This window comes from Eptesicus fuscus, chromosome 4 (genome assembly GCF_027574615.1).
Source record: "Eptesicus fuscus isolate TK198812 chromosome 4, DD_ASM_mEF_20220401, whole genome shotgun sequence".
Classification (NCBI taxonomy): domain Eukaryota; kingdom Metazoa; phylum Chordata; class Mammalia; order Chiroptera; family Vespertilionidae; genus Eptesicus; species Eptesicus fuscus.
Window position 1 is genome coordinate 24,168,703 of NC_072476.1, and position 19,298 is coordinate 24,188,000.

Genomic DNA, 19,298 nt, shown 5'->3' on the forward strand with positions numbered 1-19,298 from the left:
CCGTGGATGCTGTGGATGCGATGATTATCCTGCACGTATTTGCCTTGAAACCCCTCCGGGTTGGTTTTTATAGGAAAGGAACCTGGGTTTGGGTTTTGAGATCTCTAGTCTCCGGGGAAAGGAGAGGAAAGCTGAGCCCTCTCCTGGGCAGGTGAAGAGCTAGGGGGAAGGTGTGGTGTGATATCTCAGGTTCCCAGAGGGGCGGATGGATGAAGAAAGGGTGGTATATCCATACAATGGGATCTTATTCAACCTTTTAAAAAAGGAAGTCCAGCCATTTATGAGAACATGGAGGAACCTTGTGCTGAGTGACATAAGCCAGTCCTAGCAGGACACATACTGCACGGTCCCACTTAGGTGAGGAATCTGAAATAGTCAAATTCATCGAAGCAGAAAGTAGAATGGTGGTTTCCGGGGGCTGGGGAGGAGTGAAGTGGGGAGATACTGATCACAAATCCTTAGTTATACAAGATGAGCACATTCCAGAGGTCTTCTGTACCACATCATGCCCATAGGTAGCAGTATATCATCCTGTGCTCTTAAATGTGTTGAGGGTAAATGTGTTACGTGTTCTTCCCACAATAAAATTTAAAACAGGGAGAGGGGGAAGGGGCAGGAGAAACCAGCTACTGGAGAAAACAGTACCGACTCGGGGTGACAGGAGGTGTCAGGCCTCTGGATGATGCCTGATCCTCCCTGACTGTGCCTCTCTCCGACTTTTCTGGAAGCTGTCTAATGTCTGTGAGCTCTCTATTCCAGAAGACAAAGTATTCCCCTTCCCGTACACTGGGACCTTTAGACTTCCTGTGGCAGCTGAGTGGCGTCTGGGGCCAGTGGAAGGCCACAGGGCCACACTGAGCCAATCACCCCCATCGTGGGGCCTCGCTGAGTAGACGACGTGTATAAATCAGGAGTCGTGTTAGAACTGATGGCCACGCCTGGTCCTGCTATCAGAAATTAGCCAGAGGCATCGGCTGTTCTCGGATGGTCAGATGAGCTTCATCCATGGCAGTGTTTCCGGTGTCTGGTTTAGCTGAGGTTCTGCCAGGAAGTGCTCGCACACGTGAGCTTTTGAAATCAGTGGTTTATAGAGGTTTTCTGCCCAGGGGGCCAAATTGCAATCCTCAGTTAATGAGGAAAGAGAACAGCCCAAGAATAATACTCAGGATGTGTCTGATGAGAGAGGGTGCAGATGGCTGTAAGGACAGGGTCTCTTCTGCTTACTCTCTGCCCTCTCATTAACTTCAGGGGGAAAAAACACACACAAAAACGGGCTTGGGGACAGAATTTAAATTCATATTCTTGGACAGCGGGCATCATTGATCTGATTTTCTGTCTGTTAGAGACAGAAAAAAAGGCTTTTGAACCAGAGGACAGCTGGAAGGAAGAAAGCAGATCAGGTTGGCTCCTGTATTAATCAGGATGAGCTAGATCGTGCTGCACTAACAAAGATCCCCCAATCTCAGTGACAGAAATTGACAGAGATTTATTTCTGCCTCTGGGGGGAGGGGGAGCCTCTTCTCCACACTGGCCTCACTCAGGGATACAGGAACTTCACTATCAGGAGTGCGGCTGGATGCTATGGGCGAAGGGGGATGTGGCAAATTGTGCCCTGGCTTCTGTCTCTTGTCTTGGCCACAGCAAGTTGCTTGGCTGTGCCTAATTTTCAGGGGATGGGAAATAGAATCCTATCATTGTGCCTAGACGGAAGAGGACTGGAATATTTGTCAGGCACTTTATTGAATACCATCCCTGCCCCTGCTTCCAACTCCATCCCTACCTAGGCTATATGAGCAAACAGGGAGATACCCCTCCCACTGCCCCATAGAGAAGGGGGAGCTAAACACTCCTTGTTTACCTCTCAGCCAACCAGAAGAGACACTATACTATAGCAAGTTTGAGAATCAGACCGGGGCAAGCTCCCTTCCTCCCCCAGATGACTTTCAGCAAGTTACTGAACATTCCCAAGCGTTTTCCCCTCCCTGTGAGATGGGAATACTATTACCTTCTTGAAAGTTATTTCTGAAGGTCAAATGAGATATCACACATAAGGACTTGGCATGGTGCCTGGTGCCGGCTACGTGCTCACGAATGTTGTGAGAACACCTTGGCTCCTCCTCCCGTTAAATGGCGAGGAGCGCACCTCCTCATGGGGTGACTGTTGCTATCCAATAAGTCATACCTGGGAATCGCTTAGTTTGTGGTGCCGGCTCATGTCAGTGCTCTGGGAGTGCATCTGAGAGGCTGCTTAGGATTCTTCAAGGACCTCTGGGCGGAAAGAAGAGAAAAGAGGACTGTCAGTGGGGTTCAAGAACAGACACGGAGCCCCACTGAGGGGGATTTCTTGCAAGTCCGTGTGGGGAATTAAGAAAGACCTGAACCAGGCGTCAGAACTGGAAGGTCCCGGTCACCAACAAAGATATAACATCGGCTCCTGTGTGTAATCAGCAACTGCTCCGTGATTCAATGCAGACTCAGCTCTCCCTTCGTGGCATCTCTTTATTTCCTGCTACCTACCCCGTGGCCCCCCAGCTCCTGCGCCTCAGGCTCCTGGTGCTTCGTGGCCCCTACTTACTGTCTTCTCCCTTGCTGTGGTTCCCTGCCTCCTGATGGCTATTTGCAGGTGACATGCTTATCCCAGATCCATTTATCTGGGTGGGAGTAGATGGGAAGGGAGCCAGATCTTGTGGTTCAAAGCCAGGCTGCAGTGGTTAAGAGGACAGGGTAATGGAACGGGTAACCCATACCACTTGTTAGCTGATGCTCAGTTCCCTCACCTGTATAATGAAAATAACAATAGTCATCTTACGGAATGGCCATGAGGGATCTCAGGGTCAGCTGTCATTCTTATAGCCTCTCCGATTGGAGAAATCAGTGCTTGATGCTAGGGGACACGGGGCAAATAAAAAAGGGCGGCCACAATGGGGCTGCTTCTCCAGAGCACTGCTGAGCCAACCGGGGCATTGGGGGCACAGCCAGCTACACCAAGCCCCGGGGCGGGCGCCTTCTAAACTCACACTCCTGGAGAGCTGGAGTCTGAATTCTTTTCTTCTTCTTTTTTTTTTTTAATAAAGATTTTTAAATTGCTTTTTTAGAGAGAGGAAGGGAGAAAGAGAGAAAGATCCATGTGAGAATGAAACATCAATCAGCTGCCTCCTGCACGCCCGCCACTGGGGATCAAGCCCACAACCCTGGGCATGTGCCTTGACCAGGAATGGAACCGGCAACCCCTCGCTGCATTGAATGATGCCCAGCCATCTGAGCCACACCAGCCAGGGTTCAACACTGGTCTGCCACTCTTTCTTAAATGGCCAGACGGAAATATTTTAGGCTTTGTAGGCCAGACAGTCTCTATTGCAACTGCTCACCTCTGCTGTTGAAGCAGCCCTAGATAATTCATAAATGAACAGGCGTCCCCACGTTTCAATAAAAGTTTATTTACAAAAACAAGAGGCAGGTGGGAATGGGCCCGCCAAGGAGTTTTGCAGCCTGCCAGAGGAGGAGGCGCGCTGAGTGCCAGCCTCCCGGGCTCCAGCGCTGCTTCCACTGTCCGTCCCACCATCCCCGTCCCCAGGAGCCCTTTGGAGGCACATTTAGGAAAACTCACGGGGGAAGTCTTCCCTCAGTTTCTGCAGCAACGGCGTAGATTTATGGAACCAATTAGTGTTTCCTGGCTTCAGAGGTCTCCCGGAGGGCTCGCTTTAGGGCCGTGGGTACTCTGTCAGGGTACGGCCTTGGCAGTGGGTGTCAGCAGGAGCAACATGCTGTAGAGATGACCGGGGAGGAGCTGAGTATGGGGCGCCCGCTTTCCTGGGAAGATGCACCCCATGCATTGTCTCCTGAACGACGCCTGGCCCTTCTCTTGAAACCCCAGGCGACTTCATCCGTTCTGCCCCAGGTAGGGACATGGAGAGCCAACGCTCAAACGCGAGAGGGTCACAGGTTTGCGTCTCCGCCGGGATTCATTGCAAGGACCATTCGTTCTCCAAAACACCCAGGGACGTCTCTCCTTCGGAACTGACGCTGGGGCGCTGTCTTATTTCTCTTATGGGCATAGGTCTGTGAATACATCCTCAAGGCAGTGGAATGTATATAATATCCCACCGATATTCTCTCCCTTATAACTTTAGTATGGCATTGCCAGCCCTTAAATAAACCATCAAGGCACTCTCTGCTGAAATTGGAACAGGAAGCTGGAACGAAATGCCCCTAATCCAGTGGCAGAGACAGCCCAGGAAACTTCCTTGAAAGGCAGGTGTGGTTCATAACAGGCCTCGGGACTCACAGGCGGAGCACTTTAGAGCAGGCGTCCTCAAACTACGGCCCGCGGGCCACATGCGGGTGTTTTTGCCGTTTTGTTTTTTTACTTCAAAATAAGATCTGTGCAGTGTGCATAGGAATTTGTTCATAGTTTTTTTTTAAACTATAGTCCGGCCCTCCAACGGTCTGAGGGACAGTGAACTGGCCCCCCGTTTAAAACGTTTGAGGACCCCTGCTTTAGAGCCTGCAGAAGCCTTCCTCTCTAGTTAGAGCATCTCAGGTTTCCAGATGGGGAAACTGAGGTCCAGAGAGAAAAGTGTCACCTGAAGGTAAGCTCTTGGCAAAGATGGGGACTAAAACCAGGGTGCAGACTCCCACACCTCTGTGCCCCCCTCTCCAAGGGCCAGCCTACGCAGCGTGATCGCTCAGTAAGGTGTCTCTTCCGTGTCTCTTTCCCGTCTCCTCCAGGACGGCTACTTCTCTCACCGGCCCAAGGAGAAAGTGCGGACAGACAGCAACAACGAGAACTCGGTCCCCAAAGATTTCGAGAATGTGGACAACAGCAACTTCGCCCCGAGGACTCAGAAGCAGAAGCCGGAGCTGGCGAAGAAGCCCCTGAGCAGGCAGAAGGAGCTCTTGAAAAGGAAGCTGGAGCAGGAGAAGGGGAAGGGGCCCTCCTTCCCAGGCAGAGGCGCCAACGAGGCGCTGCCGCCTCCCGGCGAGGGAGCCGCAGGGAACAGCAGCCGCGGGAAGGAGGCCTCCCGACAGCCCCACGCCCGGAAAAGCGGGGGCAGCTCCCCTGAGATCAAGTACGACCAGCTCCCCAAGTGCGACATCTCGGGCAGGGAGGCCATCTCCGCCCTGTCCCGCTCCAAGTCCAAGCACTGCCGCCAGGAGATCGGGGAGACCTACTGCCGCCACAAGCTGGGGCTGCTGATGCCGGAGAAGGTGACCCGCTTCTGCCCGCTGGAAGGTAAGCTCCGGGCCCCGAGGCAAGACCTGGAGAGGCGCCTCCTCTCCAGCTCTCCCTCCTTCCCGGCCCCCTTCTGCTCACACGCTCAGACCCGCTGAGAATGGCCACCCTGGTTTTCAAACCCCAAATCAGGACACAGGACCTGACTTCTTTGGTACCCCCTGAATTCTGAAGTTTCCCCACGGGAAAGTATTTCAGAATCAAATTACCTTTAGTTATAGCTTTAACCAGGTGCCTTTATGGCGAAGGAGGAAATGCAGTGAAGTCAGGCTCAGGTGGAAGCTGCGGAAGGCGAGGTGGCTATGCCGATAGAGTTGGTTTTCTGTCCCAGCAGAATATCAGGATTATAATTGACACGGATATTATTGTAATCGAATACGATCCGAAAGGTTTCTAATTGGTTGCATTGACTTTGGAGGCTCCGAAAATCAACCTTCCCATTTTCCTCCATCTAAAATTCCTTCCTTCCCTTCTTCCCTCCCTCCTTCCTAAATTTTCCTCATTTTCTTCCTATTTTCTTTCTTCCTCATTTCCTATTCCTCCCTCCCCCTCCCTGTCTCTCTCTCTCCCCCGCCCTGAGCTGGACACTCTTCTGCGTGCTGGTGACCAGTGATGAACCAGAGCTCTTGCTGTGAGAGGTCAGAGCTCTAACAGAGGCGCTGTGTTGGGACAGAAGTCAGAGCATCAGGAAAGCCAGCCTCAGAGCCGATCCAGACGTGCGGTGGGGAGGCGGGGACTTTCGGTCCCCCTGGCAGTGGTGGACCTAGAAGGCAGGCAGGGAAGACTCGGCCAAGCGGCCTCCCTCTTCTGAGCAGCTCCTCTGTCCCTGCATCTCTCTTGATGCAGAAGGGAGATGCGTGGTGAGAAAGGCTCCCAAGGACAGCAGGCTGGAGAAAGCTCAGTGCCGTTTATTCACTGGGCAGACGGGAATGCGAGGCCCATGGAGGGAGGGAGTCTTATCCACACTCACCCACTGAGCCTGAGGCTGAACTTGGGCTAGAACCCAGGCCTCCTCTTTTCAGACAGGAGCCTCCCTATTGACTGCTGGTCCCAGAAGGAAGGATTAGGACCAGGTTGGGAGCGGCCCCGTGTGCCAAGGGCACAGAGAGGCCTAGAAGGATACATGGCCAGCTCTCCTGGTGGCCCCCTGGGCGGGGTGCAGTGGGGACAACTCCCACATTTTACTCAAGTTCATCTGTATTGTTTGAGTTTTCCGCGTTTCCATTTTCCGAGGTTTCAGTTACCTGTAGTCAACCAAGGTCTGAAAATATTGGAAATAATGGAATTTCAGTCCAGAAATTCATGAGTTTTACATTGTGCGCCGTTCTGAGTAGCACGATGAAATCTCACGCTGGCCCCATACCTCCTACCCAGGACGTGAGTCACCCCTCTGTGCAGCACATCCTCACTATATATGCTCCCACCCATTAGTCACTCAGTGGCCATCTGGGTTATCAGAGCTACTGTCCTGGTATCCCTTGTGTCCAAGTTATTCTTATTTTACTTAATAATACCACATTCACATAACCTTTATTGCATTGTTATAATTATTCTATTTATTATTGTTGTTAATCTCTTACTGTGCCCAATTCATAAATTAAACTTTACCATAAGTATGTATGTATAGGAAAGAACATAGCATAGATAGGGTTCAGTACTCGGCAAGTTTCAGGCATCCACTGGGGTTCTTGGATAAGGGGGTACTACTGTACTAGTATATCGGACACTGTTCCCACCTTATATTGCAGTGAATCCTCACACTAGCCTATGGGGTAGATCATTATCAACCCATTTTGTTGATGAAGAAACTGAGGCTTAGAGAGATTGAATACTTGGCCAGAGGAGCACAGCTAGTAGATGGCAGAGCTGGGCTTGGAACTCAGGTTTGAGAGTGTGCATCCTTTTCCAGAGCCTCTCCATCTTCCGGAGGCTAAAGCTCCCATTTTAGCTCAGATTGCCAGATCTCAGGGATGTCCTACAGCCTGCAGACTGCATCTCTCTGTTATTAGTTAGTTGCAAGAAGAAGAGAGGGCATTAATGGGGAGAAACAGGGGATGTCCCCAGTGGAGGCCAAGGGTTCCCATGCTTCTCATGGTCACACTGAGTCATCCCTAGTGTGGATTTTCAGTGTGAATTTGCTGGGGGTTCCCTGTGGCCTTTGCTGCATCAGCCAAGGTGGCACAGCCTCCGGGACTGCTAATAAGATTGGCATTTAAGAGCCATTGCACACCCAGCCCCGGCAATGCTTTAATTTGCTGCGCCACAGCCTCCCCTTTTGCAATAAATTTAGTGTGAATAGACTAATTGCAAAATAACCCTAATTGGATAGTTATCAATGAACAAGTTCCCGTGGAACAAAACGGCTTACAATTAATAGCATTTAAGCCATAAACTATTCTTCTGCAGAAAGCTAAGATGTAATTACACCCCATACGGAGATTGTGTTCCCTTTCTGGAAACTGTGACACCCAGATTTGCCTCTGCTTAGGAAGGATTTGAGCTCCAGCCCAGTGGTCCTTTTATTTCCTGCTAAATGAAGAAATGACAGTGGGAGGGGAGAGAAATGTAATACATGCATAAATATACATAACGCACACGCGTGCATACACAGATGTACGCACTGTGCTTGTCGTTTTGCTGAGTTCAGCGTCGCCCAAACTTTAGCCGATGTGATGCCAGAAGTTGAATATAATTAAGGAAGCAATTCCTCTTGGCCTGAGGACTGAAAGTTTCAGAAGAAAGAAACTAGATTTTATTTATTTATTTTTATTTTTTTGTTACTCCTCACCCAAGGATATTTTTCCAATGATTTTTAGAGAGAGGGGAAGAGACACAGAGAGAAACATTGATGTGAGAGAGACACATTGATTGGTTGCCTCCTGCACACTCCCCAACCAGGGCTGGGGATCAAACCTACAACTGAGGTAGGCAATCGAACCCGGAACCCTTCAGTCCATGGCCAATGCTCTAGCCCAGTGGTCGGCAAACTCATTAGTCAACAGAGCCAAATATCAACAGTACAACGATTGAAATTTCTTTTGAGAGCCAAATTTTTTAAACTTCTTCTAACACCACTTCTTCAAAATAGACTCGCCCAGGCCGTGGTATTTTGTGGAAGAGCCACACTCAAGGGGCCAAAGAGCCGCATGTGGCTCGCGAGCCGCCGTTTGCCGACCACGGCTCTAACCAATGAGTTAAACTGGCTGAGGCAAGAAAATAGATTTTAAATGTTGACTTTTATAAAGGATCGCTGCTCCACCCACCCCCAGCGCCTCCTGTTCCCTTGCCCAGCACCACTTGGGGGAAAGGAAGAGTCTAGAAGCCCAGGAGACGGTTTGCTTCCTGTGAACACAGCGCTTGTGTTTGTGCCTTGGCCACTTCACTCTCTGCCTCCCAGAAAAGGAAGCTGGAAGGGTGACGGCCTTCACCAGGAAAGGAGGGATCTGCAGACCATCCGTTAACAACCCCCAGCGTGAGACGTAGTGAGGTTGGGCCGGGTGGCCCCAGATGGGCTTATTTCCGATCCAAGTGCAGGCCCTCATTCCTCCCAGAGCCCCTGTGCTCACTGTAGCAGCCAAACCGCCAGCCCCCGCCCATCCCCCATTCTGCACCCAGGCAGCTCCGCACCCCCCTAGCTCCCACAGTTGCCTGGGCCTCCTGTCCCTTCCTTGGGCTCCATAGTCACCCGAGGGCCTTCAGTCACACCAGCTGGACCTCCCAGTGGTTCATGGAAATGAAACCGTGTCAGCTGGAAAGCCAATGGAGGCCTGGGCTGGGAAAAGACGTTTCCATCCAGAGATCTTCAGGCCCTGGGCTTTGAATCCCGGTTCTGCATTTACTAGCTGTGCGGCCCTACCCTCCCAGTGCCTCAGCTTCCTCATCTGTAAAATGGACACAAATCCTTGTACCCTATCCTCATAGGACTGTGGCTGACATGGGATCGTACATATAAAATGCTTGGTGTAGAGGGGGCTCAAGTAAAGCAGAGGTGTCTGGCTGTTGGCAGTAGTGAGGTTAGCAGTATTCATGAGGGGGACGCGGAGAAGAGAAGAAGGCCCGCTCCGATGGTGACCTCCCCATTGCCTAGCCCCATCTCTCTCGCTCTGTTCTTCAGATGTGGCCCCATGTGCCTCAGGCATTCCCTCATAGTGCTCCGCCCCCCCCACTCCATCCCACCTGCTCTGGCTATCACCTCTCTTTACTCCAGATTGTAGCCCTGAATGCCACCTCCTCGGGGAAGCCTTCCCAGACCACACCTTCCCCCGACGCCCTGGCCACAGGGGACACACTGACCCGCGTGAGGGACAGAGGTGGCTTTCCCAATAAGTATCTTTCCTAATAAAGACTGTTCGACCGTAAGAGGCATGCTGGTGCCAGGAGCTAGGTAATGCAACTTCTTCTGCCTCATTGCCTTTGGAACACATTAGGAAGCTCCCTCCATCTCGAGCTAAAATATGCCAAGAAAGGCCCCACTGGTTATCCTGGTCCCTCCCGCCTCCTTCACCCTTCCCCGTGCCAGCTGAAACTGTGACTGCAGCCCCGATGCCAGGTGGAGAACGCGAGGTGAGCAATGTGAGAAGCTGTGGAGAAAGCAGTGGGCCGGGAAGGGGTGGCTGCCTCCTTAGTGGGAGCTCGGGGCCGAGCCGCTGAGGAGGCGGCAGTTCTCCAGTGAGTGGTGAGCGAGGACTCTGCATCAGCTGGCTGGCCGCAGGGCTGCAAGCTTCCGCACAGGACTGGGGGAAGCCGGCTCAGGGTCAGAGTGAGGGTGGACAGAAAGGGGGTTTCTGATAGAAAGGCAACTGTCCGTGTCTTTACCCAGCAGCCTTTGCATGAGGCCAGAGGCTCTGGACAAATGGGCTCTGGACGGAGGTGGCTGCGGGGAGCTGGCTGCCGCTGCAGAGAGAGACTGGCAGATGGCACCGCCAGCTGCGGAAGGGCCGTCTCCTGCACATCGCCACACACTGGGGGCAGCGGGGTGACTACACAGTCATGAAAGGAGCATGAAAGTGTGGCTGGCAGCCTGGTATGGAGGGAGGGATATGGAGACGTGGATGCCAGCTCAGCCACTCTGAGTGCCCCAGAGCATGTGCCTCGGTTTCCCCATTTGTCGGCCAGAGACACAGCTTTCTCCCGGGTCTTTTGCTGTCTCACTCATGATGAGGAAATGAGGGAACAGCTGTGAAAAGCTAAGAGGCCCCACGCTAATAGGCGTGGTGTGCTGAGGCCAAATTGATCCGCGTGCGGCTAGGCCAAGTGGGCAGGGCTGGCCTGCTTTCCAAAGGCCAGGCTTACCGAGGACCCGCTCAGACTGTTTCCGTCTCCTGCTGGGGAGGCACAAAGCTCAGCACAGAGGAGGTTTGCAGAAATGGTTCCTCGGGGTACGACAAAACTGGACCCAGAGGTGCTTCGTGGGCTTGTAGGAAGGAAAGGAGGCTGAGCGTGGTGGGTCCAGGAAAGTCAGCAGACCTCCTTGCGTGGCCAAGGCCAGGGCTCCACAGACCGTCTCTGCAAAGGGCCGGGTAGTAGATAGGCTTTGCAGGCCGTATGGTCTCCGTCTCAACTATTCAGCTCTGCATGAAAGCAGCGCACACGGTACACAGTACATGACCAGTGAGGCTGCGTTCCAATAAAACTGTTATTGATGGTGCCAAATTTGAATTGCACATAATGCTCATGTGTCATGAAACCTTGTTCTTTTGATGTTTTTCCAACATTTAAACATGTAAAAACCGTGCTTAGCTCATAGCGGCACCAGAGCGGTCAGCCAGGGTTATGACAGTCCAGCCTTATTCCAGGACCTGGGGACATAGCAGTGAACAAAAGCAGAGGATGCCTTGTCCCACAGGGCCTCTACCTGCACAGCTCAGGGCACGGGCTCATTAACAGAAGATGGGTGGGGGTCTCCATGGAGCCTCTGCCCCAGTGAGAGGCACCATGTGACTCAGCAGCCCCACTTCTGATCTGGTGTAGCTTTGAGGAAGGAGTAGACACAAGGAAATCGTGGGGAGGTTCTTGCAGTGGTCCCAGTGAGAGGGCGTGGCAGGAGGTAAAAGCTACAGGCAATGGCCGGTGGATTGGATGGGGTGAGCATCTGTGGGTGTTCTCGGCTCTGGGGTTTCTTTGGGGCACAAAGACCACTCAAGCCTGATACTTCATTTACTGAGCTCCTTGTCTATGCCAGGCAGCGTGGCCAACAGTCCCGTTAGGCCTCCCATTGGGAAGTGAGTCCCAACAGGCCAAGTCCACGTAGCCTTTTCCTTCTACAGCACGGGGGTGGTTCCCCCTCCCAGTCTCGGAATCATAAAGAAAGGCAGCTGCCACCCACAGGGCTTTGTAGAAAGCGAAATATGTAGTTATAGGAATTGTCATAAATGCCCCCTGCATCTCCCTCCCACCTCCCCCTCCACCCTCTCTCCTTCCCCAGGAGTGCTCCGCCAGCTGCACAGCCCTGCCATTCACTTCCACACGCCCTCGCTGCCATGCCTGAGAGCAGAGCAGAAAGGTTTAGGCGCAGGAAGGAGATGAAAATATGAATGCCCTTCTTGGCCGGCCGGCCGGCATCTGGGCACGCCCTTTCCGAAACTTCAGGCACAAATAAGCACTCCCCAAACCAAGTGTGTTTGAGACAAGCAGATCATGGTTAGGTGGATTTTTTTTCCCCCCTTCTATGTGCTCACAATGACACCTATGGCCTGGGGCAGTGGTCGGCAAACTCATTAGTCAACAGAACCAAACATCAACAGTACAACGATTGAAATTTCTTTTGAGAGCCAAATTTTTTTAAACTTCTTCTAACGCCACTTCTTCAAAATAGACTCGCTCAGGCAGTGGTATTTTGTGGAAGAGCCACACTCAAGGGGCCAAAGAGCCACATGTGGCTCGCGAGCCGCAGTTTGCCGACCATTGGCCTGGGGGATTGGAAGTGTGTTTATAACCACGCATTTATGGACCACGCTGCTTGGAGCAGCTTGGCGGAGAGCCTGGCTAATCGGCTTCCCTTTTGTCCGAGGCTAGAAGGAGGCTTTGGGGAAAGGGGTGACACTCCGGAGTTTCTGGCTGGCGGGGTGGAGCCTGGATGTTGGCCCAGCCCTGGAGCTCATAGATACCTGCACCCATTCCTCCCCCCGATGACCCTCCCCTGAGCACAGCCCCCTCCCTCTCTCCCACAGCATGTGGGACACTGACAGGCCAGCCTACATAGCCAGGAATGCCGCAGGCAATTGGGGATTACTAATTCAGGTGCCACAGTTGGCAAGTTCCTTTTTTAATAAGTCGGAGCAAAATCACGATTCTCCTAGCACCTGGCACCGTGGTAGACACGCTACAAGTATCTCTGCTGCTCAGTGAGCAAGGAACCCCTGATGTGACATCCTCTTGCTTTTTTTGCACCTCAGGGAGAAAGTAGGAGAACCCCGTGGATGCCTGCGGAAACTCACAATGAACATGAACGTCCTTCTTCCCCTTAGCATTCTTACATATATTTAATTTGTTTCATCCATTCAACAAATGCCTGTCGAGCAGCTACCCCCGTGCCAAGCATGTGCAAAGTGCTGGGATCCGATGAACAAGAGAGAAGACCCCACCTCACAGAGCTCACTGTCCTGGGGGAGAGAGTGGGGGCACACAACAAACAGAGGAAAGGCAAATTGCCATACACACGAAGGGAAAGAGGAAGTCGGAGGGGCCATTTCTGAATGGCCTCAAGAGAGATGTGGATGCAAGGTACTCAGAGATGGATTTGGTCTAGTGGGAGAATGTGCTATGGATCTGAGCTGCCCCAAAATGGAATGGTTCTAGTCTTTGGACATACAGAGTTCGTTCATTCATTCATTCATTCAACCAATATTTAATGAGAGCCTACTCTGTGCCAGGCACTGAACAAAATGAACAAAACAGAACTGTCTTCATGGAGTTTATGTTCTGGAAGAGGAAGATAGGTAGTCGACACATAAAAATAAAAAGTGTCTTATGTCAGATGGAGAAGACTAAAGCAGGAAGGAAGGAGGGTGTTGCGGGAATGCGTGGGGGCCCGCAAGGAGGCCACGTGGCTGGAGCAGCAGACGGGGCCTTACAGGCCAGCAGAGATTTGGTTTTTATCTGGGTGAGGTGGGAGAGCCGTTGGAGGGATTTGGGGGTGAGGGGTTCTGGTCTGACGTGTTTCAGAGACTCGGTCCCCTGGCTGTTGTGTTGACACTAGACTATCGGGGTGAGGGAGCGGCAGGGAGAGCGGTGAGGAGCCCACTGGTGTACTGCGGGGGCCTGGCAAGGCGGGAGTGAGCGGGCTTACCTGTTTTCCATAGCGCCAACAGCACTTGCTCTCAGGTTGCACCTGGGGCTTGAAGAAAACACCCACCCATAAGATGCTTACTCATACCCGCATCGCCAGTGCTTGGATGTTATAGGCCTCGATCTTACTCTCCTGGCACAGTTGTTTTGAGCTTCATTGGCTACCCCCAGCACCCCCAGGAGCTATGCAGAGACCTGTGCGTGCTGGGTGAAGTGATGGGAAGGGAGCATTTAGAAGTCTCTCTGCAAAGCACAGCCACTACCTGGGGACCGTCCCAGCTCCCATCACCACTCATTCATTCAGCAGTTATCCAGCCAGCGCCTGCCATCTATGCCAGGCACTATGTTTGGAGGATTCACTTGGGAGGAAAACAGACAGAATCCCTGTCCTGTGGAGCTTGCAGCCTATTACACCTGGGCGGGGAAGCCCATGAATCCAAAATATAGGCAGAATTGCAACAGTGACCATCGCTTCTGCAGACACGTGTCGGATTTTAGTTGGGCTGAGGGAGGAAGGGTGGGAGGAGTTAACTAGGGGGAGGGCAGGAGGGAGAACATTCTGGTCTGGGGTGCATCTGTGCAGAGGCCCTGAGGTAGGCGCAGGTGTGGGGTGGTTGAGGAACTGGGGGAGCTCTGAATAGGAGCAGTAGGGCCAGCCTGTCTTCCCCCCAGCCAGATTTCAGTTCTGCCGATCACTGGCTTTAGATGGCCTGTGTCTTTGCCTTGAGCAGGAACGGAGCAGGGGCAGCTGCCCTCTCACTTTTGCTGAGCTGGCGCCAGTTAGGGGAAGGCTCTGCACCAGACGTGCTTCGAAAGACCACCAGGGCCCCTCTACCGCTGTGTCACCTGCAAAACCCTCGGACAAGGCACTTGCTCTCTCTAAACCTCACTTCTTACCTGTAAAATGCGCCGTTAGATGTCTCTCCTGCCTCCTCAGGTTGCTGAGTAGAAGACTGTATTGGAGAATGCTTAAGTTATTCCCTCTCTTCAGCCAGCAAAATTTACCAAGCACATGTTGCAAATCAGCAGCAGGTTATTACGATTCTGGAAGCCTCCAGGGTGGTCCCACTTCCATGGAGGGAAGTTTTGATGCTTTTCTCAGCTTCCATGAGTGTCTTGCCCAGAAACTGCCCCAGGATGGGGTAGCGAGTGGCAAGAGGATAGCGGTCTGGCCTCCTGAGGCATTCCTTCCTTTGGGTGCAGCTGGTTATGTGTCAGCCACTCAGGGTCCCCCAAACAGAGACCTTGTGCAGAACGAGGCAGCCCAGGGCTGGCCCTGTAAGCAGCCCATAGATGAAAGTGCTAAATTTCATATGTAGTTCTTCCTGGCCAGTCCCTCCTTTTGCACGAACCAGCGAAACCAGCTTGCTTTTTCTCCTCCCTCGAGTTATTTGGCAGTGGAGGTTAGGAATTCCTTTCAGCATCACTTCCTCCTGGAAGTCTTCTGTGATTCCCTCCCCACACTCCACCTCCCCAAGTCTCCATGAGGTGCCAGACTGTGAACCCCCAAATCACCTTACCCACCCCCCACCGGAGCACACTTCCCATCATACTGGAGTTACCAGAGTTGTCTGTAGCCCCCACTAAGTCTTGTCTGTGTGTGTTCACCGTGGTACCTGCAGCCCCACACAGAGCTTGGGATGGAGAGCTCACGTGTCGTAGGCACTTCCTGAATGCCAGGGGCAAAGCTCAGCACTTCCCATGCGTGAGCTCTTTGAGCCTTCCCCAGAGCCCCAGAGAAAAGGATGTCTCCTCACCCCATTTTACAGGTGGGGGACCTGAGGGTTGGAGAGGTCAAGTAGCTTGCCCCGGGTCACATTCGCAGGTGGCACACTTTGGACCCAGTTCTGCTTGACTTCAGAACCCACGTTTTAGCCTCTCTGCTGTGTGGCGCTTGTACTAAATGTGCAGTCGGCACGTGTTGAATGACTAATGGAGTTTCTCCGGAGATGAAGGGAAACGCAGAGGAAATGTTAACACCTTTCTCTAGCTATTCATTACCCTCCTTCCCTGAGACCCAATAGAGCCGGGAGCTGAGGCCTCTACAAAGTTCCCGGCTCTTAAATCCTGATGTTTAACCTTTACCTAGGGATTGCTAAATGCCAGGGACCGTCCTGAGCGTTTTAGCCATATTAGGCCATTTATTCTGACAACAGCTCTGTATTCAGGAAATGGATGCTCGGAGAGGGAGGCGATCTTCCTAAAAGCACACATCTCCTCAGCGGCACCGCCAGGCTCTGAGCTCAGAGACTCGGTGCCAGCGGCAAAGTGCTTAAGCACTGGCTTCGCTGCCGGTAGCAGCAGCGCCTTTAGCTGAAGGAGCCGGTGCAGTTCAACTTGCTCCCCGAGCTACACCCCTGTGTCACAAGGATGTCCGTGCCGTCAGGTAATTCACCTGGTTCTGGAGGGGGCTGATCCCATCCAAGACCCTCCGGCCTGGCCTGCAAAGCCATCTCGGGTGAAAAATAGCCAGCAGTGGGTGCGTCCCATTTCTCTGCGGGTTTCGAGTTGCTGGGGTATATTTGTGTTAGTGTAAAAAAATGACAAAGCGATAATTTTTCATTGTATTCTTCAGTCACCCATGAGAGATTGGATTTAGGTCACAATTTATTACCCCGTGGAATTGAATCCAATTTTTAACACCATGTCAGCCATGCTGGCATTAGAGCCCTTTAATGGCTGTGAAATTTATACAACGATCAAGTAATTTAAAACATATGTAGGAAGTGCATCAGGCAAATTGATGTGTATGGAGCCCCGTGGTAGAAATTGAGCAGGAGATAAACATGGGAAATGGTGATTGATTAGGAGGCCGTTGAAATAGTGCTCGCTTTGATAAACTCTTAATGGCGAAATTAGCAGCCGAATTTATTCTTCAGGCTTTTGAGGAGGGGTTACGTTGCCTTAAATCAGAATTGAGGATGAGCCACAAAGTGCAAATGAACAGCTGACCTCAGAGCGCGGCCCGGTTAGAGTGGGAAGCCTGAGCGAGTGACTGGGAGGCTGCCAGCAGCCTGTCCCTGCGACGTGTCCAACGGCCCAAGGGAAAAGACGGGGAGAAGACAGGGCGAAGGAGGGAGAGCGGATTTTTCCTCAGTTTTGAAAACTTGGCTCAAATAATGCAGAAAGCATGTCTGTTATTCATGTCTTTAATTACTCAAGCAGGACAGTAGACATTCTCATTTTTTAAAATACCCAGAAGACACTGCAGATCAAGGGGCACTCTGTCTTAACCAGGGCAGCACTGCAGGCACATTTTTATTTTTGTTTAGAGCTTTAAGCCCAACCCAGGCAAAACTGGAGTTTGTTTTATGAGGGGGGTTCTATTATAAGAAACTGATGATCAGTCTGGAACTTGTGAAAATACGGAATCTGGTTTGGAGATGAGAAAATTTTAAAATGATATAAAATTGATGTATACATTCTGGGACGTTTTTTACTTGGACGTGTATCTAGGTCTGACACCTGTATCCCTGTCAGGAAATAGAGACCTGTGCCATCCTTCTCTTATTTTCTATGTAGCGTTTCTCTTCCCCTTGTCTTCTGTCGCGTATATAATTCTTCGCAATGGCTGGCTTCCTCTGGAGTCTGGCCATTCCCCTACTGGTGGACATTGAGGTTGCCGCAGGCTTTTGCTCTATCGAGTGGCTATTTCCTCAGTTCTCCCAGAGATGGTGCATAAGCAGTACCATTCTAGATGAATTGGAGAAAAGAAAATTTGCTGCTTATAGTCGATGCCTCCGGACATTAGCGCTTAATTCTCTTGGGGCTGCTAGAAACAACCTGAGAAATGAAACTGGTGGCTCAGAAGGCTTGTCTGTTTGGAAATTTTGACAGACACCATCCAACTATCCCATGAATGTCGTACCAGTTACGGTAGCACCTCCTGTCCGGTATTATTCACACCCAGGATGTTGGACGCTTCCAGATCATTCTCCTAAAGGGACCTGCTTTCTTCCCAGGAGCCCTGGCCAGGCTTCAGACTAGTACCGGCTCCAGTTCCTAATCTTCTGAGATCCCAGCAAGCCTCCTCCATGGCCAGGGTGGTGGTTTGCACACGAGCTCCTTACAGCACAGACTCCTGGACCTCCCCCAGAGGTGCTGATCCAGGTCCGGGATGGGGCCCCGGAAGTTCCATTGCTGCCAGCTGCTGCTCCACACCCCACTTTGAGAAGTGCTGATGTGGGAGACCAGAGCATCCCTCCGATTCTGCCCTTTCTTTAGGTCCTCGGTTCTGGATGGGGGTGATTGCACCCCCACTCCCCAGGGGACATTGGCCATAGCTGGAAACATTTTTGGCTGTCACCACCAGGGTGGGGGTGGGAGGCTGCTACTCGATCCTAGCAGGTAGAGACCAGAGATGCTGACAAACATTCTACAATGTACAGAACAGCCCTCAAATAATTTTCCATTCCAATATAATTTTTTATTCCAAAATGTCATAGTGCCTTCATTTAGAAACACCATTATGTTCCCAGCCAGGGAGGTGTGACTGAGATGGGGTGTCTGCCTCCCTCCATGGGCTACTCTCTCCTCCATGCGGCTGGTCCCCAGTCTCATTCCTGGGCATAGAATCCCTCCAAATCACCCTTAATCTTGCTCAGCCCTTACCCCTTTCCCCCTGAAGGCCCCCCTTCCCAGTCTGAAGAGCCAATAGCGGTTAGACACCAAATACTGGTCACCGGCTGTTTCCTGGTTATGTGCTGTGTACGTGGAATTGGGTTCGCAGTGAAAGCTTAGTCTGTCAGCCTGGGTTTGACTTCCAGCTGTGCCACTTCACCTCTTTGTGCCTTGTTTTAATCTGTAAAGTGGGGTGATGATTGACATTCCAGTTTTCCTGAAACAGTCTCGGTTTGTGTCTGCTTTCTCAGGATCATTATTAATAGCACCCCTTTCCCCCCTGAAGAGTTTCCCAGTGTGGGTAGTAAATTTTTTGGTCACTCTCATGACAATAATAGTTCATACCTTGTAGAGACTGGATGAGGTGATCCGTATGAAGTATTAATGCTGAGGCTGGTTCTAGAAAGTGCTGGATAAAAGGTAGCTCTTCTGTTCTGGGTTTATACACAAAAGAATTAAAAGCAGGTCTCAAAAAGGTACTTGTACAGCCATGTTCTTAGCAGCATTATTCACAAGAGTCAAAAGGTGAAAGCAACCCACATGTCCATTGACAGATGTATGGATAAGCAAAATGTGGTCTGTTCATATAATGGAATATTATTCAGCCTTAAAAAGGAAGGAAACTCTCAAACATGCTATACCATGGATGAACCTTAAGGACATTATACTAAGTGAAATAAGCCAGTCACAAAAAAGACAAATGCTTGTATGATTCTAACTGTCCGAGTTACCTAGAGTAGTCAAATTCATAGGAACAGAAAGTAGAATGGTGGTTGCTAGGGGCTGGGGCTGAGGAGAGAGAATGGGGATTGTTTAATGGGTAGCGTTTCAGTTCTGCAAGATACAAAGAGTTCTGGAGATTGGTTGCACAACAGTGTGAATGTGCTTAATAGTACTCTTAAAAATGATTAAGATGGTAAATTTCATATTATATGTATTTTATCCTGATTAAAAGTAAAAAGTTAGCTCCTTTGCAAACATGCATTGCCTCAGGTAAGCCTCACTCCAACCACTGAAATAGGCTTCTCCCTTAGAATCAGTGGGCATGGGTGATTTGTTCCAGGGCTGCACACAGCCAAGTTCCACAGAGACAGCACAGGTCAGACTGGCCGCCTGAGGCAGGGTCCCCATTAGAAAGGTCTTGAGGCCTGGATAGGGC

The 19,298-nt window shown here is 51.4% G+C and overlaps 1 protein-coding gene across 1 annotated transcript in view; it reads left to right on the top strand.

Moving 5' to 3' along the window:
• The window catches only part of XYLT1 (xylosyltransferase 1), a 299,870-nt gene that overhangs the window by 169,968 nt on the left and 110,604 nt on the right, over positions 1 to 19,298 (top strand). Inside the window, exon 3 of the mRNA XM_028145748.2 lies at positions 4,729 to 5,233. Within this exon, the coding sequence (XP_028001549.2) occupies positions 4,729 to 5,233 (505 nt within the window). The remainder of the gene's footprint in view (positions 1 to 4,728; positions 5,234 to 19,298) is intronic.